Source organism: Diprion similis, chromosome 2 (assembly GCF_021155765.1).
Source record: "Diprion similis isolate iyDipSimi1 chromosome 2, iyDipSimi1.1, whole genome shotgun sequence".
Lineage (NCBI taxonomy): Eukaryota > Metazoa > Arthropoda > Insecta > Hymenoptera > Diprionidae > Diprion > Diprion similis.
Window position 1 is genome coordinate 10877582 of NC_060106.1, and position 26622 is coordinate 10904203.

The 26622-nt window shown below is 33.4% G+C and overlaps 3 protein-coding genes across 9 annotated transcripts; 1 reads left to right on the forward strand and 2 right to left on the reverse strand.

The window, feature by feature from the left end:
• Positions 1-6623: 6623 nt before the first annotated feature.
• LOC124415980 (casein kinase II subunit alpha) lies at positions 6624-14395 on the reverse strand. Of its 4 annotated transcripts, none has more exons than XM_046896763.1 (9): positions 14213-14393; positions 12119-12224; positions 11584-11827; positions 11053-11164; positions 10357-10569; positions 9747-9941; positions 9158-9509; positions 8970-9063; positions 6624-7343 (listed from the first exon to the last, which is right to left on the reverse strand). In XM_046896763.1, exons 3-8 carry the CDS (start codon positions 11676-11678, stop codon positions 8978-8980), a joined length of 1053 nt encoding a protein of 350 aa, XP_046752719.1. In that variant the 5' UTR covers positions 11679-11827; positions 12119-12224; positions 14213-14393; the 3' UTR covers positions 6624-7343; positions 8970-8977. The 4 variants fall into 4 exon arrangements, with proteins under 4 accessions (XP_046752719.1, XP_046752721.1, XP_046752723.1 ...); XM_046896765.1 differs by lacking the exon at positions 14213-14393 and adding an exon at positions 13914-14190; XM_046896767.1 differs by lacking the exon at positions 12119-12224 and having other exon boundaries at positions 14213-14395.
• Positions 14396-14774: 379 nt separating this feature from the next.
• On the forward strand, positions 14775-25339 carry LOC124415976. 2 transcript variants are annotated; one of them, XM_046896752.1, is made up of 5 exons: positions 14775-15288; positions 15908-16091; positions 16277-16470; positions 21485-21694; positions 21765-25339. In XM_046896752.1, exons 1-5 carry the CDS (start codon positions 15120-15122, stop codon positions 24782-24784), a joined length of 3777 nt encoding a protein of 1258 aa, XP_046752708.1. In that variant the 5' UTR covers positions 14775-15119; the 3' UTR covers positions 24785-25339. The 2 variants fall into 2 exon arrangements, with proteins under 2 accessions (XP_046752708.1, XP_046752709.1); XM_046896753.1 differs by lacking the exons at positions 14775-15288; positions 16277-16470 and having other exon boundaries at positions 15967-16091.
• On the reverse strand, positions 16589-20457 carry LOC124415979 (carbohydrate sulfotransferase 11-like). Of its 3 annotated transcripts, none has more exons than XM_046896761.1 (4): positions 20177-20457; positions 18418-18743; positions 17453-17636; positions 16589-17207 (listed from the first exon to the last, which is right to left on the reverse strand). In XM_046896761.1, exons 1-4 carry the CDS (start codon positions 20201-20203, stop codon positions 16674-16676), a joined length of 1071 nt encoding a protein of 356 aa, XP_046752717.1. In that variant the 5' UTR covers positions 20204-20457; the 3' UTR covers positions 16589-16673. The 3 variants fall into 3 exon arrangements, with proteins under 3 accessions (XP_046752717.1, XP_046752716.1, XP_046752718.1); XM_046896760.1 differs by having other exon boundaries at positions 16590-17210; XM_046896762.1 differs by having other exon boundaries at positions 16591-17210; positions 20339-20446.
• Positions 25340-26622: the final 1283 nt, after the last annotated feature.

Below are 26622 nucleotides of genomic sequence, written 5' to 3' on the forward strand. Positions count from 1 at the left end.
TTACCGATTGCAAGCTGCGCAACTGTGCTGCGCAACGCGTGCGTCTCGTTATTGAGCCGCTACACTGGCGCAGCTATTTCAAGGTTCGATACACGCTAATCGATTTGCGATTCTTCCCCGCCAACTTCGAAGTTCAAATTTTTTAATTGCAACAATAAAAGTACTTGAAACTTCAACGTAATATTATGAGGTTTCCGTTACAAAGCAAGGGAAATTCTTTGGACAATTGATTATTCTAGGGAGATAAAACATGAGTCGCGAAAATATCGAATAAGTAAAGACAGCTCGTATTATACGTAAATTTGCGGCCAAATTGAAAGAATGATGAAAGTAACAATGATTATAGTAACTAAGTATTTTTTGAGCGCTATCAAATGAAATAAACGAGTGTAAAATAATCACATGCTATACAATAATCACAAATAAATTCTCAGAACTCTGTCAATACAAATGTTTACAATAGTTTATTTCACCTTTTTTTCATATCATTTTATATGTATAACAACACCATGCTTTTTATCTCAAACAATCTTTTTTATCTTCATCGACTGGACACCGTTTTAATTAATTTTCCATTATTCTCTATCTTACTATACTTTTTTCACCGTTTATTAATAATATATGTAGTTATTTTATCATTATTCCCTCAGCATTGGAAATTTTCTGTTCATTTTACCCTAGCTGACGCTGGGATCGATTCAATTCACCAAACAGTGTACTCCATTGTATATTGCAATAGAAATATTATGACGTATTTATTCATGGCAGACTCCATTCATTTCCCAAGGTGCAAACATATTTTCATAATTCCAGGAAACATTGTTACCATGAGTAAATCTTCTTTCAATATTTATCATATTTATTGTCTACACTAAGACAGCATTTCACAACTGTGGGATTGTAGGACTTTCATCACTAGTGAAATTATAAGAAGCTAAAAATTATACATAGGGTTAAAGATCTTGAACAAGAACGATATTGTTGCACGAACAGTAAATGCATTCAACTCAACAAAATTGAGATTCTCTGTTACGGAAAACAGCAACCAAATTCAACTTGTATAGTTGAATACAATATATGGTAAAATTATTTGAGCAATCATAAACTGTGAGAAAGTCACAAAGTCATCCCAGTCATAATTTATCCAATTATCAAACCTAATGAATTCAACATGAAATACAATGTCTTATTTCATAAGTTGAGAAATGCTGCTCTAGGGTAATTTTTTTTTTGTTTTTTGATATTGGAATAAGTGAGATGATTGAATAGATGATCAGCATAAGCAACATTAATCAAGTATCTCTATGCATTGTTAAATTATATACTTGCTTCTGTCAAGTAGCCTATTGCTTATCAAGATGTTTAAAAACTTATGAAAACCTACTTAATTTCGTATTAGACTGTTGAATAATCGATAATTTTTACCCTGAGAATGATAATTTTGTGAGAATTAGAATAAAAAGTGGAAAATCTGAACATTACGCATGGGTAAATAAATTTAGAAAATATAATGCAAAAGTTTGTGAATGTAATCGGTTGCTAAACTTCACATGTAGGAACGTTTTTCCATAATAAATGTTATTTTCCGTCTCCATGAATGGTCAACATTCAGCAGATCAAAGTATGACACATGTTCTTTCTTCCACGTGTATTACTAGCCGAACACATGATATTGCAAATCCAATATGCATCTTAACTATCAAAATAACATTATATTTATTTTTTCTTCAGAAAACGAAAACGGTAAACATCTTTACATAGTAGTCATTCAATAACTGTGACACAAGAAAGGGAATTCAACACATGACGATATATTAAAGACTGTGTGCCAACTTAGAGATATTTTGTGTGTGTGTGTGTGTGTATATATATATATATATATATATTATATATTAGAGTGTCCCTTATTTAAGGTGTTGACGAATTTTTTCTAGATCACGCCCCAAATCAACTTCAAATAATTCAAAAACAATTACCTAATTTTTTAGATTTTTACCTCCCTATCTAAAATACACATATTTCGGACACATTCTCAGTATATATTTTATTCTAAGATTAATAATGGTCAGAAAATCTGCAATTGTGAGGTTTTAGTGGGCATTAGTCCTACTATCAAAGAAAAAATTCAAATCATCATCAAAATCTAATTTTTTTTTGTTCGGAGGAAGTGTCATTCTTCTAGATTACCTGGTATGATGATGTGTATTTTTTCAAATATTAGCACTAATGCCCACTAAAACCTTGCAGTTACTCTTATAATAAAATATATACTGAGAAAAAAGTTTTCCCATGTTATTTCCATGAGATACTTCGATCACACAGCGTACTATCAGATAGTTGTATAGAGAGCTCAAATTTTGAGGGAATTATTTTTTTAACAATTTGAAAGCGTTGAAGCACCTAGGAGCATAAGAATTAAAAAACAACCCTATTAAAGACCACCCTAATTATATATATATCATTATTTAAAAAAATAATATGATGAATAACTTGGTTCGTTACTTGGTTTCTCAACACATGTTATCTACAATACAGATGGTATTTGGAATGACCGAATCCAGTTAGACTACAAACCAGGTTTAAATAACCACAATGATAGCTGACAAACACGCTGTTTTCTTGAATCATCCACAGTTATAGGGTATAGCAATGAATATAAAAAAAATCGGTAAGTAGACAAATGGTCGTGTTCTTTGTTCGTTTTTTTTTTTTTTTTTTTTTGTTTTGTATATATAGAAACAAAATTGTATTTTGCCTTTGTATTCCTATACATTATCATTAGTTTAGCATTATTACAATTTTGGACACAAAAATGCTGTATTATTGTATGCATGTATATTTTCCTGCCTAAGTTGGAAAACATTTGTTATATTACGTATTTACTTAACAAGGATTTAATTTTCGACAAAGACAAGATTAGTTACGGGATAGATTACAAAGGTTGAATAATGCAGCATAGGTACAAAATACTACCCATAACATGACTTTTCCGAAACTGCACGGGCCTTGGGAACATTGTTACAGTTATTGTCTTAAAGCTAAGTTCAAAAAAATGACGTGAATTATGTTGCATGTTCAAGAAATTAAATACACTTAGTATTTACAATATTTTATGAAACATTTTTTGATCACCTAGTACAATGCGATGGTGTGAAAAATGTTTTGCTATCACTAGTTCATGTGTGTAATTTATGATCTATATTTGATCTATACAAGGCCTGTATGTCGCATTTGTAATGTATCAAAAGTAACGTAACTAAAATCTTAAAGCTGTGGTAGTGAAAATCATGTATTTTAGTCAGTATTTCTTTTTTTTATTATTATCATTTTCAACTCTTCATCGAAGCAATGATTTATCAACTGTGAGAATTTGAAAAAATTCATATTGAAATCAATCTTCAAGATACTCTCTTCATTGTCGTGAAATACAGAATATGAGACACGAGAGAGTTTCTCTTGGATTTCTTTTTCTTTTACTTTTATTCCTATTTGTTATCAAATCGAATTACGTTGAATAGTTCAACTACTTATTTTTAAATAATATTTACTATATCTTTCGATAAATATGCGACAAACACAAATAATCATACCGACTCTTCCGATTAATATTAATCCATTTATTCAGTTTTTCATTAATTACTTTTCTTTAATAGAGTAATCATAGTTTTTTTTTGTTTTTCTTTTCTATAAAACTAAACTAGATTATTGTAAACTTAACATATGAACAGAGGTTTTGGGGAGAACGAATATTTACACACTGTTTTTGCCATAGCAATTGTTGTGTTGGGATGCTATTGCACACATTGTTTTGCAAAAGACACACAAGGGCCAATGATATATTTGACATAGGTTTTGACTTATTTCACCTAACTGTTCAGTTTATAACAATTCTGAGTACTAATTCTTGCTCGGTTCACAAATCGCAAGCACACAATAACCATAAATTAACGTGTGAACATTGATACTATAATTTAGCTACCATACCTACGAAATTCATACACTGTGCCAGCAAGTAATATGAGGTTTTATTCGAATTCGCGTTTACAGATTACTTCATTTTTAAAAATGTAGTTAAATTAAGTAAATACGCTATAATTGTTCAATGTTCGGAATCGTTTGCAGGACGTGTGCATGTGTGTCGGTGTATATGTGCATATGGCCAGCATCGTGCATTGGCAAAAACAGTGTGCCAGTTTAGGAAAGATTATGACTTGGGCTGTACTTTAATGTAAAAATGTATTACAAGTTTTAATTTGTTAGAATATTTCTATACTGTAATCTATTCCTCTGGGGCTCCAAAATTACAAGTACCATTGATTTACCAATGGTACAAGCAAGAGTTACAACATTAGCCACAAGCCATGAGCTTACATTGACACTGCAAGTATCATTTTAATATCAAGTTTAAATAAGAAATTTAAGTAAAGAAATATTGCAAACTATTTATTTGGTTTTTCATATGCTCTTGGCTCATCATGTATTTAATGTGCCCCAAATACTTTAGTTACGACAATATCAAATTGGATAGGTATATTATAAATTAATGCAAAGAAAACCATATACGTTTATATAATTCTATCTTTTTTAGTTACGCAGTTGATTTAGAAACTAAATCACATCACCTGTCTGAACCCAAATGTGCTTATACAAATCTATAGTTATCTCAACTAACGGGTTTCGAAGTATGTTCTTAGATATGTTATCTAGGAAACGCAACTTTTTTTTTAACAATACTCAAATAACATAACGCAGAAATATATTTTAAAGAATGTACATTGATCCACGTAATTTTACTCAAAACAAGTTAGTGATACATACTATGTAGATATTGAAAGCAAATACATGCACTCGATAATATTCTCATTCAATGTATCGTACGTTAGCGATGGGCAATAAACTAAAAATAATTAGTACATCAAATAATCGAGTCCAAAAAAATAGTCGAACACGACTCGATTGAATAGTTAAAAATTAATCGATTAATGACGTACATATATTATACGTTGTAATACATCATAAACCATCGGATTCAAACAGGCGAAAAATTATAGATAAAATTACATATAGGTATAAACATCTTTACAGACCCCTTAAGACGTAATTATGCAGTGAAAATATATGTGTAATTGGCTCATCATAGAAAATCAAAAGTGTGCTGACTGAAGTTGTTTAATAAAAATCATGGATCAGGGTCATGCACGCTTTTCTTATTTTTAATATAATGTGTCTATGTAATGATGTGAAAGTATTGAATTAGTGTGATAACCAGCCTTGCATTGTACATACTTATGAAATGGTTATTTGAAAATTTATTATTTTTTTCTAAGTACCAGCTCAGGGCAGGTCAACACACTTCTGAGACAAATATGTATATCTTCAACGTTTCGATCTTGCAACTACTAGCCAGGTCCATAAACCGAATTGAAAATACTGGTTAAATAGCTGCTGAAGTGGCTAGTAGTTGTAAGTTTAATTTCCTAGCTTGGAACTTTAGTTTTATCAAGTTATTCACTATCGTCCTCCAATTTGCATACTACTATTCCTTTTATTACGGAGTAAAATAATGTTTGAATGATGGATAAACAGAAAACATATAAGTTGCCAATTTTGATATTGTATTTATGTGATTTGTTGAAAGATATGCTAGACTCCCAGTATGTGAATTTATCTTTCTGGCCTGCTTTTGGCAAGCAAGACGCCTCATCTTTCAACATTGATATAGAATATATATATGACGTTCATCCAGGTTAGTATTCATTTTTGTTAATCTGTGGCAGTACTTAGGTGTGATCTCTGTATGTCAAGTCTTAAACACAATAGTTCCACATGTGTGGAAATTTGATACAAATATCAAGGTATTGTCCGCGTGTAATAAAGCAGAGGCTCTAAGAGTTGTTGATGTAAAGCGTGTGATATGAGAGCTGCATTACATCCCGCTACTTGTGGTTTGATTTTATTTTGGTAAAATTGTATCTTCAAAATTACTTTCTTTCAATAACGTTAGTTTCATCTACTAAACTACCTATAAAACACATTACTAAAGCCAAATAATTTTGAATATCATTCTAAAATCTAAAGCAATTAATTTTATTCGTATTGTTCCAACTTTTTCACAGTTTCATTTTAAAAATACGTGTTTATTGTTTTTCAAAACAATCAATGCAGTCCATGTGCTGCAATTATAAACTGATATTATTCAATGTTCATTGTTCAATCAATAAAGAGTGTAATCTTTTTTTCATAACATAATATTATAAATATACCGACACTACGTGCTGACGTACGTTAGTTACATTAGGTTTTAAAAGGTGAATCTTGCTTTAGTTCGTTAAGTTTACAAACGAAGATGGAGTGTACAAAGAATAATTGTTTCAATAATATTATTTCATATTGACGACCAAGTGCAACGGAACTAATAATTAATTCAAGTTTACCATTGATCACTCCAATTGTCACAATGAAACAAGCAATTAAGTTAATCCATGAATACTCAGCAACAGCATATTACCCTACGTATTAAATTTTCCATAAATATTACTGCAAGAAGTTCGTAATGCTCAAAAATTATATTCGTTAAAAGTTAATATGTTGGATATAGGTATACAGATGTTGAAAAAAAAATATTGGCTATAACAAACATTTTATTCAGCTATTATAGTGATATCAGATATAAATGAACATTTTTATCATCGTTAAATATAGTAAATTGAATGACCTATTATAGCTATCGGTGTATTCGTAAATGTGAACAATCTGTGAAAAAATCAGGACTTCATTGGGTGATCTGGCGACGTCATTTTTTTATGAGCGGTTGTATCACAAGCCACAGAGACAGTCCGCACACCGTTATCATAATTAAATAGACACCCAGTAGGATTAACAATTGGTTAGAATGGTTACGGCTAGTTTTTGATGACAAGACGCTGCAAATCCATCGCACAATCATCTTCAACATTTTAGAAATTTGAACAACGTCAACACCGAACAAGCTGCGAAGGATCTGAAGAGTGAGTTCCGCACTGTCGAAGTTAAAATAACGAATAGTCTTTGTATTTGAAGGTTCAACTGACTCGTTGGCCTCAAACTGGATTCTAGTGGTGCGCAATGGTGTTACGTTGACGATACTGTATGTCTGATGTTCTATTGTGTTCAGAAGTAGCTTTGGGGTTATTCGATAATTTAGGGGTGTTGAATTTATATAAGCTGGGAAATCGGTTGGGGGGGTGGGGGCTCTTCGATAGGGCCCCCTCCCCCTCCTTCGACCCCGTCCCCGACCCCTAGCCCGGCCGACCCGGAAACCGCAACTGGTACCGGCATTCTGCCCACTGCCACGCTGTGGTCATCTGCAACAAACCCCTCGCTGTGTAACGATGTGGAATAAAGAAATTCACTAGGCATTATTATACAATTCACTGGCATAACCAAGTCGTCAAATTGGAAATAATTTTAAGCTTAATCCACACTTAGTCGTTTAATTTTTGCAGTCACAAAAATTGGCAAACAATTACGTATTCACCGAACAAATAGCAGATTGATTATTGTACAGATCTAGGAAACTAAATATTAGATTCTGCAGTCTTGAATATTGCTTATGTCTGCTCATTGTTTACAGATTATCTAGGCCTTCCAATCGTAATTGCTATGATTTAATCAAGTGGCTTATTTATTTGTATGCGCCTTCCCAAGTATAGAGAATGATCACACCCTGCATTGGGGTGCCCATATATATTTAAATTAATAATATGCAAATTTTCCCCAAACTTCCAGAATTTGAAATTTTATAAACATTGTTCAGTGATATTTTACTTGACGTAGCGTTTGTTTGCTTATAGTATACTGAACATACAGGCATAAATTTTAGGTTTACAAAATCGCCAAATAATTTTCTATAACACATTGAACAGTGAACCGTTCGTTATTGAATGACAGATAATAATTCCCTGCAAATGACGATTACTCGAATCCCTCAGAAATATTACTTATCAAGATTGAATATGTAATAACTATATAGACATTTCCTGATCTATACAACGCAAGATTGAATGACGGTGTTCCATATACAAGTTGCTCTAAGCAGTTTTATTAGATAACCAACGGTCTACTGTACAAGTTTTTTCTTCAGAAATGAAGCTATTTGACATTCCTAACTGGTAGTTTAATTTGAAAGAATTAGCATCCTCAAATCTTGAAAAGATAATTAGATATTCTCAACAACAATTTGCTCTTAGATGCTGAAACGCGTTAGGTAGATAGATGTTTGTCATCTATTTTGTGCTGAGAATCTTTTTAATGAAAAAATAGAATCCAATTTAAAATATTAAAATTAGTGATATCGCAGGTGATTGCTTCAGAGCTCAAGTATACAATATAATTTGGAAATTCCACCTCATGTTATGCAGGCTCATTGCTTTATCAAACAGACTGCATTACATTTTATTATGCATCATTAATTATTGGAAAACGAGTGTATTATTATAGAATCATAATGATGTTATTTCGTAAGGATAACTTCACAAATTGAATGTTTAATCCTTGGCTATAGGTCGCAAATTAAAGCAATATCATACATTATCCATCGACTATCTATTTTGAGCTATATGCTAGCAGCAATTACAATAAATCAAAATTGGTTTGGAAATTGTGCTAGATATTGAGATAATCGTGCAAACACAATTGAGACTATACATTATGAAGTAAAGAAGTTTTACAGATTACATCGAAAGTAAAAATTTATTACAACAGTATATACAATTCTGGAGGAATATTAGAATGGGACGAGAATTGTGTTCATTTGTTTTATATTATATCCAGCACATGTGTTGTCTATTCGCTAACTATAAAGTATCATGGCATATAAATATGATAAGTTAATGTATTAGTGACCAAGTAATAGATAAATAGACTCTGTTTCAATATGCATAGTACTAATCAGTGAAAATAGAATTAAATTAAGATGGTGGGGACATTACCTGGGCCGCTACTCAACTACAGGCAGTGAGCCCGTCATGGGAGTAGGTGACGACGACACCATGGTAAGCCGACCTTGTTCCTTTACTATAGGATCTGAAATAAGAAGAGTGCAAAGGGATATTTTAGATGCTGTTAAATTTCCTTGAAAGGCTCAGTCAAATTGTAAAAGATTAGAGGAATAGCTTACAAAAATATGGGTGGTCCATTGCTTCACGCGCAGTGAGTCTTTCATAATGATCATAGCGTAGAAGTTTATCAAGGAAGTCAAGGCTCTCGGGCGAAACAAGATGCTGGTTTTCAGAATGGACAAAGCGTTCCCAACGCTTGCGCGAGTGTCGACCCAAAATGTCATTGAAACGAGCATCTAGTTCAATGTGATACTTGTCGAGGTACTCAAAGAGCTCCTCTGTCCCTAGGACCTTGGCAATTCTCACTAGCTGGTCATAGTTATCGTGTCCATGGAAAAATGGCTCTTTCCTAAATATCATACTTGCCAGCATACATCCCAGCGACCACATGTCCAAGGAGTAATCATACATCTAGAATAACAAAAAAATAAAATAATAATGTTATAATAATAATAATAATAGTCATATATTACACAGAAAACAATTCAATAGATAATTGAGACATTATACAAATAACATTTCAAGATTATGTGGTACCAGAGATACAGAAACTGTAATTACAATCGTGGTCTTTCAACAATATCGACGTAATATCGACACAAAATTAAATTTTCATTATTTTAAAGTTTTTTGTTCATTTAGACTGACCTGGTAGTCGACTAGCAGCTCTGGGCCTTTAAAATAGCGAGACGCTACACGTACGTTGTACTCCTGTCCCGGATGATAAAATTCTGCTAATCCCCAGTCAATTAGCCGCAGCTTTCGATTTTCGTGGTCAATCATCACGTTGTGCGGCTTAACATCTCTATGCATTATTCCCATACTATGGCAATAGTCCAAAGCCTATATGCAATAACAAGCTGATTCAACAAACACACACACACACATGTATATATACATACATATATATACATATATATATATATATATATATACACACACATTTGATGAAGTTACGATGTTTTACACACAAAATATATCGGAATATCGATTACCCTAAAGTAATCATAACTTGGGAATTAAATATTAGTGGTGTTTGCAACATTTGTATCAAATTTTCTATAACCTATTTTGAAGCGCTGTTTCTAAGTACAGTGAAATTCAGAATATAGGTACTTAATTTTGCTTGCTTATTCTTCTGTTTTGATAAATGCGATGTGTTGATTAGTGAAAATGAGAAAAATTATACACTGATAATGAACATCAATCATCAGTACCTAGTTTAGGATTATACTAGGCTGAAAGAGAGAAAGCACACCTTTAACAATTCATAGAGGTAGTATCGTATGTCATAATCCGTAAGGGTCTGGTAGAGCTGTTTGAAGTCAGTGTTATTGACATGTTCGAATATCAATGCTGGTGTCCTTGAAACCGGATCTTTAACAACTGCCTGTAGTGTGATAATATTGGTCCCACCCCTCAAGTTTTCCAGAATTTTGATCTCTCTCTTAATCTTCTTCTTCTTTACTGGCTAAAAATAAAAATCTAATTGAGCTTTTCGTTTGCTGCTGAAATAGTAATATATAAATGTTAGCGCCAAAGCAGTCAAATTAATAAGGAAAATGTGTACTTTATTCAATTTATATGAATATTACTCAACGATGTAGGACTGATGTGTTGAAAAAAATACAAAATCAAGCACTCCATTGAAAACATGCGAAACAGCAGTGCCAAATTATATACTCAAAATTCGTACTTGGAAATACAAACATAAAGGTATACTAAAAGTGAGTTTAATGTTAAGCAGCATACTTAAAAACAAAAGAAATTTTATAATATCGGGCAATTTTCTCCACACAAATATCAAATTGTCAATATAAATTATAATTCTTTTAATAATTAAAAGCATATATCTTTCTCTGATTTTCAATAAAATACTTTACAATTTTGGTGCAATTTTGCAATTTTGGTGCGGTTTAGTTATCTTTAGTTTTTAGTGTATCATATTCCGTACCTTTAATATTTTGACGACGCACTTTTCATTATTTGTGACATTAATGGCTTCAAATACTTCGCTGTATTTGCCCCGGCCCAGTTTTCTGACTAATTGGTAATCATCTTGTTGACTGTAAGTGAAAAATAAATCCATGTAACAATAGATCATTTTACAAAGCACATTGCAATGTCAAACAGTATCAAAGTAATTTCAAAAGTTGACCAGTGAAGACGCCACTCTATCAAATTTGCAACTTCTGAGGTGAGCAAGACTTAATTTGGATCCACTGCACTACATCATTGTACTGACAAATTCAATGATAAAAAAAGTTATGTATCGATTCAAAAATTTATAAGAATATTACTCAATGATCTGTACCTTCGAAGTAGTATGGTAATTTTTTTTCATCCGGTATGCTGTACTTATATTACATTGAGAATTTTATGTAATCTATTTTAGCCAAAGACATTTTTTCACATCGTGTATAGGATTATTATCATCGGCGACAATCGCACATAATTTACTGTTGTAACAAAGTAATGCACGCACCCCCAGTCAACAACGTAGGACTCGTAGTCCCAGTATTCGCGAGGCTTGTGTGAATTGATGTCCGAATAAACTCGTGCTCTGCTTGGCAGCGCCATTTTCACAAGATCGTTGACGTCTTCGTTACTGTTCTTAACTAAACTAATTGCACTGCCACCGTCGCTGAGCCAAAAGGATCGGCTACTAACTGCGCTGCATCCACCGCTCACCCTGCTACTGCTACCAACATATGAATGCAGAAGTAGACCTGAAAAAGTAAATAGCGACGTTAGATGAAATGTGTATACATATTTTAAACCTATTAAATTAATTAAATCACCGCTGGAAAGCTGGAACGATTTCCTCTGTGATAATGCACTTATTAAATTACATTGGATTTTAAAATGAAAATGTCAACACTTCAAACAGAATTCTGTGGACATTCGGGAAATTACATCTTTCTATATTTTATTCACAGAAAAGAATAAACTGCAAATGAAATATTGAAAGGTTTTTATAATAAACCAGTTAATTTAGTAAAGAGGAAAATAGAGAGTACATTTATTATCATTCCTTTGGCCGTCACAGTTGATTACGACTTCCACAAATCATGACTGGTCATCATTTCGAGGAATTACCACCATGCAACATTATCTTACAGCAATCTGAAACGTTTGGTTCTTCTGTGATACATTATTGTCGGAGTATTTGATAAGTGAAGAATTTGTAAACATTTTACATCGTCAAATGTTCAAAATTATACTATATAGAAGGCATGCACCTATCAATTCCTATTCAAAGAGGCAAATGACACAACAATATCAATACCTATTTGTCATACGCATAAATTATGGGAATGCGCCATGCACTTTATTTGTTAATAGTTAATAATCACTTATCAATCCTGACATTAATCCTATGAATAACTTGAGTAGATGTTTCATGCAACAGTATCATGCCATTAATGAATTAGCTTAATATTATATCTTTTTGATGCTCCATGTTTAAATTAACATGTATTTATGATTGATCAAGATCACGATGCCGACACTGACAAAAATTTAGTAACAAATCAGGTATCTTGAAAACAATTTTGCACAAAATGGTAGCAAGATGTAATTTAAGTCATTTGGATAGATGAGAAATGCCAGTTTCAAAAAATTTTAGTATTGTTATCAATAGTGAAAAACCACGTGCACACACCGCCAGTACCTATAACTGCTGAAAGCATAAGCAACGAACTGCGCCGCCGGCCCATCGCTCGACAGACGGGCAATTTAACCATGTGGTTAAGCGTCACTAGCCCATAACTACGAATATAAATACAATACTGTGCATAAGTTTATTCAAATATTTCAATACAATAACGAAAAAGGTACAAAATTGCTTACCTATCACTATATTATAAGTGATATATGAATACATTAAAATTCAACCATGCGATATTATTGGCATTCCTCTTTGAAAAACGTAAAATTAGTTTTGTCAGTAAAGTTACGCAGAGCTTGATCGGCATATTTATCGTATCAAAAAAGTTTTGAATCTATGCAAAGCATTGAGACATTCAAGCTATCGAACGTTCCTACAGCCGAATCTTGGACAATTCATCTTTTAGTTTGGAACATTGATAGAAAATGTTAGGATATCTTATTGCCAATATCCCAAAAACGAAATATATTACACATTTATGACGTTACATTGAACTATTTAACTCGCTATTCTCTATACATAACTTTGCTATTAATGACAAATAATTGACGGTAGGCCTGTATTGATGATTTGAAAAGAATTATTAGTCATAATTGAGTGAAAATGAGCTTTTTAGCACTTTTTTATAACGCTACTTCAAATTATACAATAACATGGTAGTAAAACATGCATTTTAGGAAATCTGGTGAGTGACTCTTCGTTAGTCTATTTATTTTCTCCAATGATGTACTGATAAAAAATAGGTTTTGAAATATGGAAGGTGAATTTTCTCCAAGCTTATGTTGTCATTAAGAGCATGAAATTTTTCATTTCAAGGGCTAATCAATGTGGATTGACGTCCTTGGGATAGGTATGCCTTCTGAATCATCACTGGAGCATACATTACAAGGTGGTCACTAATGGTTAGTAAGGTTAAGATTGGGTGTGCTACTGCTGTGTTAACTGATCAAAGAAAATCTTAGTGGATACGATCAAATACGATAATGTGCCAAGAGTGGGTGGAGAGGGAAAAAAATGAATCATTAATTTCTTTCTTTGAGAATGAAGCGAAAGTGAGTTGGCGTTTGCTATTAGGCATAAATAAAGGCGCTGCAAACCGAAATAGGAGAAACGTTAACAAGTACATGACAAGAAGAGTATATTACTTGTGTATATTGATTGAAGCAGAAGAATTCGGTTTACCCTCGATCAGAGGTAAACGTGTGCATCTTGGGAAATTCAATGGGCTGACGACATTTGGTCGCAGTGCGTCCCGATCCAACGATACGAAAAGTTTATCTCTTTTTTTACTCGGAGTCTAGGAGCTGCTCACGACGTGAACGAGGTTCAAGATGCTACACACTGCACAGCGCGCACACACTCACCCGAATCGTGCACACAATTACGCGAGAAGAAATCACACGCCAGCATTCGGGCGGTTAATGTTGCCTCATTTTCAACTCACCTAACGCATTCCGGGCCCGAATCCTGATTAGTTTGTCCACGTTGGCTCTCCAAATTTCGCCACGGGCCCGCGTAACTTTTATACGGGACACCTGGAGCCACGCGAACTTGGAAAACTTGGGATTTTTGCGGGCGGCCGGCTTCTCAAACGAGCGAGGTCCAAGATGGCGGCCGGCGACCCGCCATTAACTATGCAAGCCTAGATAGGCAACCGTCATCTTTCGACGCGCTCGAATCTGACTCTACTCGCGTCCTCCAAGCGCGCGGAAGGTGTCGCTACTGTTCGAGGCCAACTTCAGGACACGGAAAGGCGATTCACTTCACAGTACACTATTTCGTTCAAACGCATTGGTGGAATTGAACTAAATGTGCACTTTTTAGTTCACATTTAGTACAGATTTCTACTTACTACAGTCAGATACTGCAACATCAGAAATGATCATTTTCAAATGCAATCCCAATGATATGTTTCGTTCCTGTAACAACGTTATACTGCACAAACAGCTTTGATCCTGATCCAATTCTCCATAATCTTATCTTCAAATTTTTAATTTCTATAAAATCTATGACTAATTATTCATCTAAAATTACATAATTTCTATTATTTATATTGAGTACGATCAACAAAATAAACTGAGTTCCGCTCATATTCTAGTATACATCAAGGCAAAGTAATGCAGATTAGACTTCATTGGGACTTAATCTTTACCTTAATATATAATATTCCAACGTTATTAATTTCTAGACAAGTATGGTTGATGAAGATGTGCAGTCTTTATGTTATATTTTCATAATATTTTCAGTCAACGTAAGCGTCATTATCTAAGTATCAACTTGGATATGCTCACCCGTACCCTGTACCCAAGTTAAAAACTTATCGAATACACCCCTGACGCCTGTCGGGGAAGATGGCGGCAGCAGAGTTGAAACCGGTCGGTGCTTTGTGTAATCAAATACCAAAAACCGAGGAGACGACAGTAGATCCGCAAAGTAAACTTGACAACTACAATTTTCAAGTATTGGACGTGATCTTGTGGGTCTTCCCGGTCGTCACTTTCCTCGCAAACGTCATAACAGGTGACATACAAAACACTGATCAGTTTACTACCCCCACTACCCTAACCTAGCTCACTCCACCAACTCAACCACAATAACACCATATGAATGCACAGCGATCCGTTCCGCAAATTATTGTAGACAGCATACGAGCTGTCTGACTATAATCTAATCGTTTGAATTTGTATAAAATTTTACTTGACAATATCATTAGTTATTGTTGAATGATTGAGATACATTTTTTTTTAGAATGCTGTGATCCTTACAGATTCGTACACTATTCATTATCGTTTATTAAAGTCACTTAGTAAAGATTGTTAATTTCACCTTTTTGTTTCAACAATATTTGAATATTTGCACGCATTTTATTTTACAAAAAAAAATTTATTTAAGCGAATTTAAAAATTCTGTGCTTCTTTCGAGATTAGTATATAGGTATGCATAATTCATGCAAATGATGTTTTCAATTATTTGATACTTATGACATGTTATGATAAAACACTGTGGAATGGTACAATTTTACAAATTGAAACTATATTGTTGATACATTCACGAACAATCAGGTCTATCATTTCTTGATCCGCTCTGTTTATACACCTTCATTTTCATAAATCATTTTGTTTTTCTACATTGAATTTAGATTGCCTGGTTGTCAACAATTACCTTTCTAATGGTTACTCAGGATGGGCGTACTTTACTGTCATATTCATGCTGCTACCTGCAATAATTGTACAACTATTCAGCTTACGATGGCACCATACTGACGGTTCATTGAATTATACTCATTGGATGTCACACATTATTTTTATGGGTATAGTTCACAGGTAATGTACCTATATATATTTTTGAAGTTTATTTAATTTTGAGTGACTTGAGTTTAAGGTGTTCTGTTGTACATAAATTTTGATGTAACAGTGTTATTATTTTATCAATGGATTCTTTACTGTCTTATATGCACATTACATTTTGTTAGCATGCTGTAAAACATTGACTTTCATTGTTTATCTAGATACCTAGTTTTATTGCACGCAGCAATAGAATCTTTGAAAAATGGGCAATCAAAATCCCGGAAAGACTGGGTGCTTAGGCAGCAGAGCGACATATGCATGCTTCACTTGTTTGAATCATTTATGGAATCCGCTCCACAGATTTTGTTACAACTGTATGTCATGGTTGTACTTCAAGAGGCTTTATTTTGGACCAGTAAGTATATGGAAGCTTTTAGGATATTGCTGCCACAGGTTGAATATCAACATCTATTTTCAAAATACAAGTGAAAAATCTAACTGATACAGTTCAAGTAAAAGATGTGACAGATGAGTAATGAAATAGAATATTCATTTATTATAAATAATTTACATACCTACAATCTTCTCACACGTTATCACACATTTTCTCAATTACACTCACGTTGTTGTCATATGGTAATAGCCATCAGGTGAATAGTTGAACAGCTTAAAGTCCTTTTCATATACTCTGTACACTTCTTCCAAAAGCATCTTTGGTATGTTTTGAAAATATTTCTTAGAGATCATTGTTGTTGTTGCCCCTTGTGGATTAACGTTTTTTACATTATTTTTAGTGTATAAGTATTGATTCAGTCCTAATTCTCGGATTAAAAAGTCTTCATCTCTCTCAAATGTCTCAAATTTCAAAATGTAATCATAGTTCAGCACGCATGGTCTACAGAATTGATTGTAAGGAGCCCAATGTTCATCAAAGTATTTCTCCTTTGCTATAAATCTCAGAAATTCTGTGAAAGTTGGTTCTCGCTTGGTATCAGAAGTTGCCGTTTTCTGTCGATATCTCTGTGTGATGTGGCGTCCATATTTGTTGTAATAATATTTTCTGCTTTCCATACTCTCTAATTTGTCTCTGTAGGCTGACAAAAGTCGTTCGAATGGATGTCGCACAACAATGAATTTCTTTGTGTGCTTCAGTTTCTGGAACCACGTTTTTTGCCAATACACAAAAATGTTTGCTTGTGATACATAAACATGTATTCCATTCGAATTACATGAATAACAGTAAGAATATGGACAGGGTAAGAATTTTAGAAATTTTGGCAGCATTTAATTATTACACATTCGCACAATGCCAGAAGTTTATTTTCTGTATAGGATCTGTTGGTGATAAATTCAAGTAATATTGGTAATTTACTACATTTGACTATGTTTTTGCATACCTCTAGTGTTGATTTTAAGTCCGCATTTGGGAATGCCTGTCTAGCAAGAGTATTTACTTGCAACACGTTACGTTCAATCAGCTCTACTGTGAGATCAGACAAAGTTCTACCCAAAACAGCGAAATGCACCATCCATGTTGAACTGCCAGCTTTATAAATCGGGCACCAAGATAATCCATGCTTTCTAAAAGAACATATCGATTGTAAAATGTTAGCACTGCAATGAAATACACAATAAGCAATATACAAACTACATGTTGTTACAGTATTTAGGTCAAAAAACTTTTAATCTTTGACATATAACAATAACACCGGTCGACATGTATTTCGGGTCTGGGTTCTAGACGTCAAATTTTGATTTCTTATACATAAACAATAAATGAAATGATAGTTTTAGTAGATAAAGTTAGTTTTTGCAGAAACCAGAACAATATTTCGGGTTTTAAGAAAAATTACCCATTCTCTCAAACATTTATTGTAAATAACAATTAAACCGATTCAGTTTTGCATTTAAATTACTTTCATTCAAAAATAATAATTAATAACAAAATATAAATGTAGAAGAAATGATAAACAAGATTTAAAATTGAATATTTATTGTACTTCTTCTAATTTTGTATGGAATTTCTCGTATCAAACCCCAAACGTAATCTCTCATCATGCTTTTATTGTACTGGGCCCTGATAACATTAACAACGATAAATTCTGTCACAGCTTCGTGAAAACGTTTTCCTCTTTTTTTTTGAATAGGCATCCATACGAGCTATCATGCAAAAACTGCTAGACTTAATTATCAACGTAAAAAGGACAAAAACAAATTTTATAAGTGATAAACAAAGGTTTTACTTATTATTCGATGTACAGAATCGAAATTTATTTATCTTTATAGAAACTTGGAGAAAAAATTTTGTCTGCAGGCCTGTGTAATTAGACTAATACAAAAAAAGATAAACGAATTAACATACGTGTCAACAATCATGTTAGAAACCACTGCATGGATTGGAGATGTCTCGTTTCCAAGGATCTCACAAGCACTTTTCACTTTTGTTCTTCTAATTTCCAACTCTGTTCTTATCTCTGCCATTTGTGCTGCTGTTATGATCCCATCCAAATAATCTGTTGAACTAATTCTGTCGATATATACTGTATCTGAATTTTGCGTCGGCTCAATGTACTCTGGTAATAATATTGGTTCCAATGGCTCATCAGTTAGCAGCGTTCTCCCAATAATAGTGACGGTTGTCAGACCCATTGCATAAATCACCATCCATCGTAAAAACTTGGCCATTCTCTGTTTGAGCAAGTATATTACCAAGAATTACTCATTCAGTCTACTCTAACTATATCCAACCAATGCATGATAAAAGTGGCCGCTTACAGGAAGTATATGGATCTTATTTTTCTGCCTGGTCATTCCTATATTTTTATTGAAATTTATCTTTTTTTTCGTTTTAATCCATATTTCATCCTTATAAGCATGAAATGAAGTATTATTTTTCAAGTTTTGACAAAATTCTTACCAGACCAGTTGTTATATTAAAAAATAACATTTGACAAGTGGTCAAATGGCCACTAATGAATGATAATGAAACGAATTCTAGTTATCAGTTCCAAGGGGAATTGTCCAATGTGTCAGATGCATTTTATTGACACTACGTTAGTAGGTAAATGCTCTTCTAAGAGAAAAAATCCCAATTTGTCTAGTCTATACTTCTGGATTATGTTGTAGAGTTAGGAATCGAAAACGTGAACTAACTCGAAGTCAACTTTGTATCTAAAGAAATTGAGTCAAATAGATTCAACCAGTTGTATCGTTCCTAAAATCTGAATAATGAGAGTTCATTTGCAGAAACTACTACTCATCACCTGAACAATCAATAATCTTAGCACTTAAACAAAAGTCCAGGTCGCATGGTACAATGAAATATTTTGTATATTGACTGAATTTCAAATCTTTATCAAACATTATCTTGAAATAATGCATCACAAACTGTGGTATTTCATTTCTTATTACTTGCATGTACCCAGTGTAAATGATGTAATTCTATGCTGTAATCCTGAAGATATTGATACAGCCTCCAATTTAATATGAGTTGAATGTATTGATCAATAACAAATGTAGTAGATCGAACATTTTATTTCAACGTGTTTCCTAATAATGTCATGGTGCATAGATTCTAATCTCAATGTACATATAAACACCTGGCTTTTATCAGTTAGTACACTATTCTTTGCAGCACATAATATTTTATCTTATCAATAATTCCTCAATCAAAGGGTAATTAAAGTCAATAACGATATTCACTGCAGGAGATCACCCATCAGCTTTTATGTATCCTATGCTTGAAAATTTTGATTAAAATCTAATGAAATCGATAACAGTGATATTGCTGTATTTTGTAGCCACTTATTCTTATGTGCTTAAGCCTACAGTGCCTGCTGAAGCAAATATACCAAGTTGGGGAAACGAAATTTTTTTCGAATATACTTATCAATAACAATAAAAAATTACTGAAAATGGTTTTGAGACCAAAAAGTTAATGAAGAGTTTATTGATGTAGCTACAAAAATTGAAGAGCCAAATTTTCCGAAACACACATTATTCAAAAATATGGATTCAGTACAAAGTTGGGTGATTGCAAAACCTGACTTCTTTCAACGGAATCTAGACACTATAGGGTTGAATCTTGTTCTCAAACAGTCTGGTATGTTTTTAACAGTCACCTGCAAACTGGGGAATACATCTATCATTACTATCGCACTGGAGATTGGTTAGCAAATAAAAAGATTTTTTCCCCGCCTGTTTTGAATAAAATTTATTTTTACTCATTAATAATTTTTTGTATACTACTATTATCACTTTTTACCCCACTAAATAGTTGATACATTTTCAATACATACTATCAGAGCATGACAAAATTTAGCATTTAATAGAACTATTTAAGGAAGAGATGTTGCTAACTCCACGCTTCACAGGGCACTGAATCTGCCTGGAGCACATTTGAGATGTGAGGTAGTTTCATCTCTGCTCCTAACATATGCCGCGTGGGAGGATATATGTGACTGTTTTGTATCTTATCTACAACGGCACCATCACAGTTGAATTTTGTACAATAGATAAGAAAAGGTTTAGAAGAACAAAGGAAGTGTCATGGGTGGTTTGCCATAATGGCCATAGGAAGTATCTGAAGTATATGATACAGTGTAGCAGCACTTTGAATTCATACTTGGTGTTGATCAAATTTGTTGAAACGGCTCAAATAAGTGGTGAGAGCCTACCATTTTATGCAATTGATCTTAAAATTTTCAATGTAAAGAAGTAGAAATGTGTTACATCAATGACCTGCAATTAATTCAGTTATTAATTTTTGATAGAAAGAAATATAGTTTGAATAAAGTTAACTTGTACAGATATACGAAAAACGATATTCATCTTTTTGAATGACTTCTCTTGCAATTATTTTGATGTTTGAGAGTTATAGAACGATTTGTAAATATGATCTTGGTGAGAGTTGAAAAAAAATGTTTAGTATCAGAGCATCTTATTCACCTCAAGAGTAAAAATATATCAGAGATGGTGAGGGTGTAAGAATGACCTAAAAATAGGTGCAAATTCCACTGCAATGCTAAATAAAAAAGTGACATAGCAGGAATGTTATTCCAAATGTTATGGTCAATCAATCAACAGAGCTTTGTTTAGACTAAGATGAGATTTATAAAAAATATAGTCAACAGTCATTTCACAATCCAAATGACAACCTATGCTTTCTCACAGTAAATGATATTCACTGGTATGTTTCATTTGACATTACATCTTGTGATTCTAAATATTCTACTCGTTTATGATGGTTTTAACGACTTTTCCTGGAGATATTACTGAAGTCAAAATTGCCATTCTGGCTCGAGGCCAATGCGTCAGTGACAGATGTCAGATATGATTTAAGTTTACACCTTACTTCAAAATTATGCAAATGAACATTACTGAATACTTTTGTAGAATGTGTGTCAATTACGCGTTTGTTTATATTACAGCTATTTCAGCTGCCGCCTCCCTGTGTTCGTTAGCATGGGCAATAGCTGCTTACACCAGGGCTATGCGCAGAGCACGGCCAGATAAATGTGAAACAGCATGGCCAAGTCTAACTCTGCAAGCTTTTTGGAGAGGTGGAATGCTCACATCGCGAATTGCTGCATTGGTCTTGGCAGCTGTTTGCATCAAAGAATGGATGTTCTTACTGTTAGGTAATTATTGTTGCACGTATTTTCGATTTTGTAATATCCTAATATTCGAAAAATTTCAATTTTGTTGAAGGAATTCACTGGCTGGGTATGACAACATGGGTAATCCTACAGAACACAGATTTTTGTCCAACGAAATGGGAAGAACGAATATATAACTGTGTAATTGGTGTTATATACTGTTTTGATTTTTTTAATTTATGTGAAGGGCAGTCTCGGTATCGTGTACTTGGTTTTTATTCAGTGACAATTGTTCAGAATATTGTTTTTTTGAGTATCTACATTATATATGTCAAGAGCTCGGTGAAGTTTGCTGTTCTTACCATATCAATGATCATGATCATTGGTGGAACTGTGATAGGATTAACCAGCATGCTTCTTTATTATGGTAAATTTCACCCAGCAGGGCCAATAAAATTTTGTGATAGTTCAAATAACGATGCCGAAACTGCTTCAGAAAAGACAGTGGATAAATCAGGAACACTTAGATCTCTTAAGCATCGATGGCATGCATCTGTTTTATCAATACCACATTCGGTTGATTTATCCCAAGTTACAACTGTATCTGATGATATAACGGCGGATAAAAAATCATTACTTACTAATATAGTCCAAAGTTCTGAATTTGTGGAAGAAGGGATCGTTAATCAGAGTTGCGAAATCAGTGATGTTACTGAAACAGTTGTGAAAGTTGTTGTGGAAAATTCAAATATTAACGAAGTCACTTGTTCTAGCTCACAAAATTATGTTTCTACCCTACACAACTTATCCAATTCGTCAAATAGTCAAAACATGACTAATGAAATACTGCATTCACAAATTTCTGGAAATTATCAAAATTTTAGTCGTCCAAATTTGCCACATTCAATGAATATAGATAGTGATGCAGAAGATGATTATGTCGAGTGTAATAACATAGAGACACTACGGCGTCAAAAACGTAGAGGGATATGTTCTCCGGTTGAACTGGGCTTGGAAACAGATGATTCCAAGTCAGACGATTTAAACTCGAGCCTACAGTCGCAGAAGCGAAGAGGGATTTGTTCCTCAGCGCAATTAGGCCTAGAACTAGTTACAGACGAAGACAATTATGTGGAAAAAAATTTCAAATTTGAAAAACGGAGACCAATGATTGCCACCGCATCTGAAATTGGATTCGATCTGAATAGTTTTGAAGAAAATTCTTCTCCACTCAGTCCAACTTCTACAGAACTACTAGCCCTTCAAGACAGTATTAAAGATCGAGAGAGATTAGACACACCTGTAATATCGGAAACTGATAAAATATCTGAAAGCGATAAAATTTCCGAAGAAATATCGCAAAAGGAAGAAACTATGAGTCATGTCACTTCCGTACATGATTATGAAAATGTTTGTCCCTTGGGAATAGCTAGACCTCCTTGGTGCATACGTAGCTGGAAAGGGTACACTGATATTGAGACATATATTCACGACGATAGCGTTGTTAGAGATCGACGCCGAGATACATTGACAAGTTCAGCTACTGGCACTACTTTTAGTTCTGAATTTTCCGATCCCACTTGCACAAGTCCAGCACCAAGAAAGGGTCTTAAACGTTCGAGACAAGATGATTACTTGGACACCTTAGTATATGATCTAGAAGACTGGGAATCTAATGTAACTTCTAACGAGGAAGTATCGACTTCAACTTTATCTGACATTGACGAAGAAGAGGCTAATTTGTTTGTTGCAAAACCAATTGTCATAGACGACAAGGGTGGTATGTTTGCATTGGATACAATTTTAGAAGAACGAGAAGACTCTGTTTCAAGTTCAGACACCGGCATCGATTTAAGACGTGCCAATAATTGTTCAGTTAGTACTTTAGTCGCAACAATCGACGAGATAAGAAAATGTACTGCTGAAAATTCACCTAGACACGTTTATCATCGAACCGAAACTCAGTGGGAAGATTTAGATCCAAAGATGTTAATAAAGAAAGTACAGCTGGCAAAAGTTTTATTTGCAAATGATTTTAACAAGTTTTCTCCCTGCAAAGATGTGCCACAATCGTCACTGTTGGATTCCTCGTTAATATTCAACAGTGCCAAAGAAATTGAGGCGATGAAAGAAATGACAAAGTGTTACTCTACTGGATCCATCAGACGAACACCCCTAATAAATGCTATTTTATCGGATTCACCAATCCTTGGACCAAAAGCAAAGATCCAGAAATATAACAGTATTGCCGATGATTTAAATATTTCGAACTTAGAAGAACACAACGTTTATGTCGAGATGCGACCACTAATACCAGAAAAATCTGATGAAGTTCGTAAAATGATTCCCACCATGTCACCACCTAATATTAATCCAAGCAACCTCCGACCTAAAATTGAAAATGTCGAAAACATGATATTAGAAAGTGAGGGCGTCCATGAGAACTTCGCTGCTGAAGAATCAGCAGTCATACAATCTTCTGAGAATTATCAAATACCCTTGGTAACATTTTCACGAGTGCCTATTTCTCCCAGTGCAACATGTTCGAATGGTGAATTACCAAAAGTGCCACCGACCAAGCCAAAAGCAGTACCACCAGTTTCGAATGTGAATTTTTCTTATTCAGTGGGCGTACATGCGTCATATGAAAAACGCAGACGAAACGTCAACCGACCAAGGCGAAAATTTTCTCTTTTGAGAGAAAGATTCGAGCCAAAATCTGAAAGACTGATATATACGGTAACACCACAAAGTAGAAATTCAAACTTACTCACTGAACCTAGGACAATGCTTTACCTTGATCAATCAAAATTCAGTGCATGTGATAAACAAATGTCAATTATTTTGAACGATAAATTCAATGCCGAAGACTTTACTGCTTCTTACGACAAAGAAAATTTGACACCAGCAGTAACAAGTCGAATTAGTCACTGGAATAGTTTTATAAATGAACATAATTCCTCAATATCCGATAAACTTGAAATGAAAGATAATAATTTTGGTAGTCTTTCAAATTTAAAGGAGAAGAGAAGTATCTTTTTGAAACAAGTTCTTTCTCCGCCAAAATTTCAGAACTGGGGTAAAAAAAGGACTTTTAGTCCAAATGCCAAAATGTTACCGAAAGCACTTTGAGATTAAATTAGTAATATTTACCTCTGATAGAATTGTAATACATGTATATGTATCTGATCTCATGGCCAGTAAGTAGACATAGGATACACGTGTCAGCATGAAATGAAAAATGAATATCTAATGTTGCCACACGTTGAACGTGTAAATGTCAAATGTTCCAAATTCATCCATCCATAGCGGAGACTGAATATATTCCAGAAACTCGGCGTGTCAATTTGTGATTGTGAACAGAAAAGATTTCATCCAAGTTGACTGAATCATGTTTCAATTTTGAGCAGACAATTTATTTTCATAAAACTCATACAGATCCAAAAGAAGCAAAACCGTTTGGCTTTAATAACAATGAGTCTAGTGCGAAATTGTATAAAATCCAGTGTAGACTTAGCATTCACTCCATGTAAATATTTTTCTGCCTAGACGTTTATTCTTATTAGATTAGTACTTTTTTGACTGTAAATATTACTCTACCAATAGTGATGAAGGGACAAGAGGGCGAATGTACATCTGCGTACAGATACTTGAGGGTGAAGTTTTTTTCACATAGATCGATGTGCAGCAAAGTATTATATTTACTATGAGTATAGTTTTTGAATTCTTTTTATACAAAATATAATTATAGTACATATATGTATATATACATATATTAGGATAGTAAATATAAAAAATATAATCTAGCATAAATGACTTGTAAATGATGAGACTACATTAGCAGATACTGATTTTTGAAGGTCTTAAAACTGAGTTCGTTCATTGAGTGCACAATCAGTTTTGTATTTGAATAGCGAATATCTTGTTACTACTTTCTTCAACTGAATAATTGTGAGGAATAGCAATCTCTTCTCATTAGCAATCCGTAAAACATTCTTGATATGAAATTTCTTGCCAATTCTCCCCAACTGTCCTTGAGGCAATTTGGATCTGAATTTTGTTTTTTTCAATTTACTGCAATGAGAGTTATGTATGACAAGGTATTGTTGCATAATAATCAAATGGTCAAACATGTGATCTGCTGACCTAAAAATTGTAAGTATTCCATTGATTCTGTGATGAATAAATATTTTTTTTAAATATTGTATCGTTCTTTAATTCTAGTTTTGTACATGGAAAATATAATCAATAATCTTGACTGAGATGAATAAATTGTTGCTCAGATAGTTGAGAATCAAACGCAAAATATCAATATAGTAAAAATTTAAACCCCAAATATTCCTGTGATTCTCAATCTCCATGGGTAGCCTAGTCGCTGGGCCAATTTCACCTGTTTTTGTTGGAAGTTACGCATCCAAAATCTATGGCAGGAAACGACAGGTTGTATGCAATTTTTAATGATTTAAAGAAAATATAAGTACTAAATTTATAGAATTGTCATTGGTAAATGAAAACACACACGGCATTGTTATATAGATACTAAAAGAAGATATTATTTGTCACATAAAGTGATATTACATCGATACACAGTAAAGTATGACAGCTAATAATAGTATGGTTGTTGAAATCTCTTTGTATATACAATTATATAGTATATCGTATATGGTAGTAGATGAAAAATAGTCTAGCATAAATGACTCATAAAATAAAAATACCTATTAGTAGCAAATGGTGACAGTCGAAGGTTCGGCTAGTGATTCATTCTTTTATTTTGAGTATAATCAGTTCCATAAATCGATAGGGAAAGTCATCTTACTATTATCGAAATCAAACATTCGCAAATAATAACAAAAGCTATAATATTCTGACACGCTTAACTCACTTGCTACTTACATAGTACGGATTTGTTTGTTTTTCTATTTAGATATGAAGCAATGCCACCTAATACTGCCTAAAATTGTCAGACTTAT

Coding starts and splice junctions, on each gene's coding strand:
- LOC124415980 (XM_046896767.1), bottom strand. CDS start 11,678: ATGGCGCTGCCAAGCAGAGCACGAGTTTATTCGGACATCAATTCACAC. Junction 11,165..11,583: donor TCCTACGTTGTTGACTGGGG/GTGCGTGCATTA, acceptor TTTCACTTACAG/TCAACAAGATGATTACCAAT. Junction 9,942..10,356: donor ACCTCTATGAATTGTTAAAG/GTGTGCTTTCTC, acceptor TATTGCATATAG/GCTTTGGACTATTGCCATAG.
- LOC124415979 (XM_046896760.1), bottom strand. CDS start 20,203: ATGATAGATGTATTCCCCAGTTTGCAG. Junction 18,744..20,176: donor ATGTATTCCCCAGTTTGCAG/GTGACTGTTAAA, acceptor TTGCTCAAACAG/AGAATGGCCAAGTTTTTACG. Junction 17,211..17,452: donor ACTTAAAATCAACACTAGAG/GTATGCAAAAAC, acceptor ACGTGGTTCCAG/AAACTGAAGCACACAAAGAA.
- LOC124415976 (XM_046896752.1), top strand. CDS start 15,120: ATGGCGGCAGCAGAGTTGAAACCGGTCGGTGCTTTGTGTAATCAAATA. Junction 15,289..15,907: donor CCTCGCAAACGTCATAACAG/GTGACATACAAA, acceptor CATTGAATTTAG/ATTGCCTGGTTGTCAACAAT. Junction 16,092..16,276: donor TTTATGGGTATAGTTCACAG/GTAATGTACCTA, acceptor TTGTTTATCTAG/ATACCTAGTTTTATTGCACG.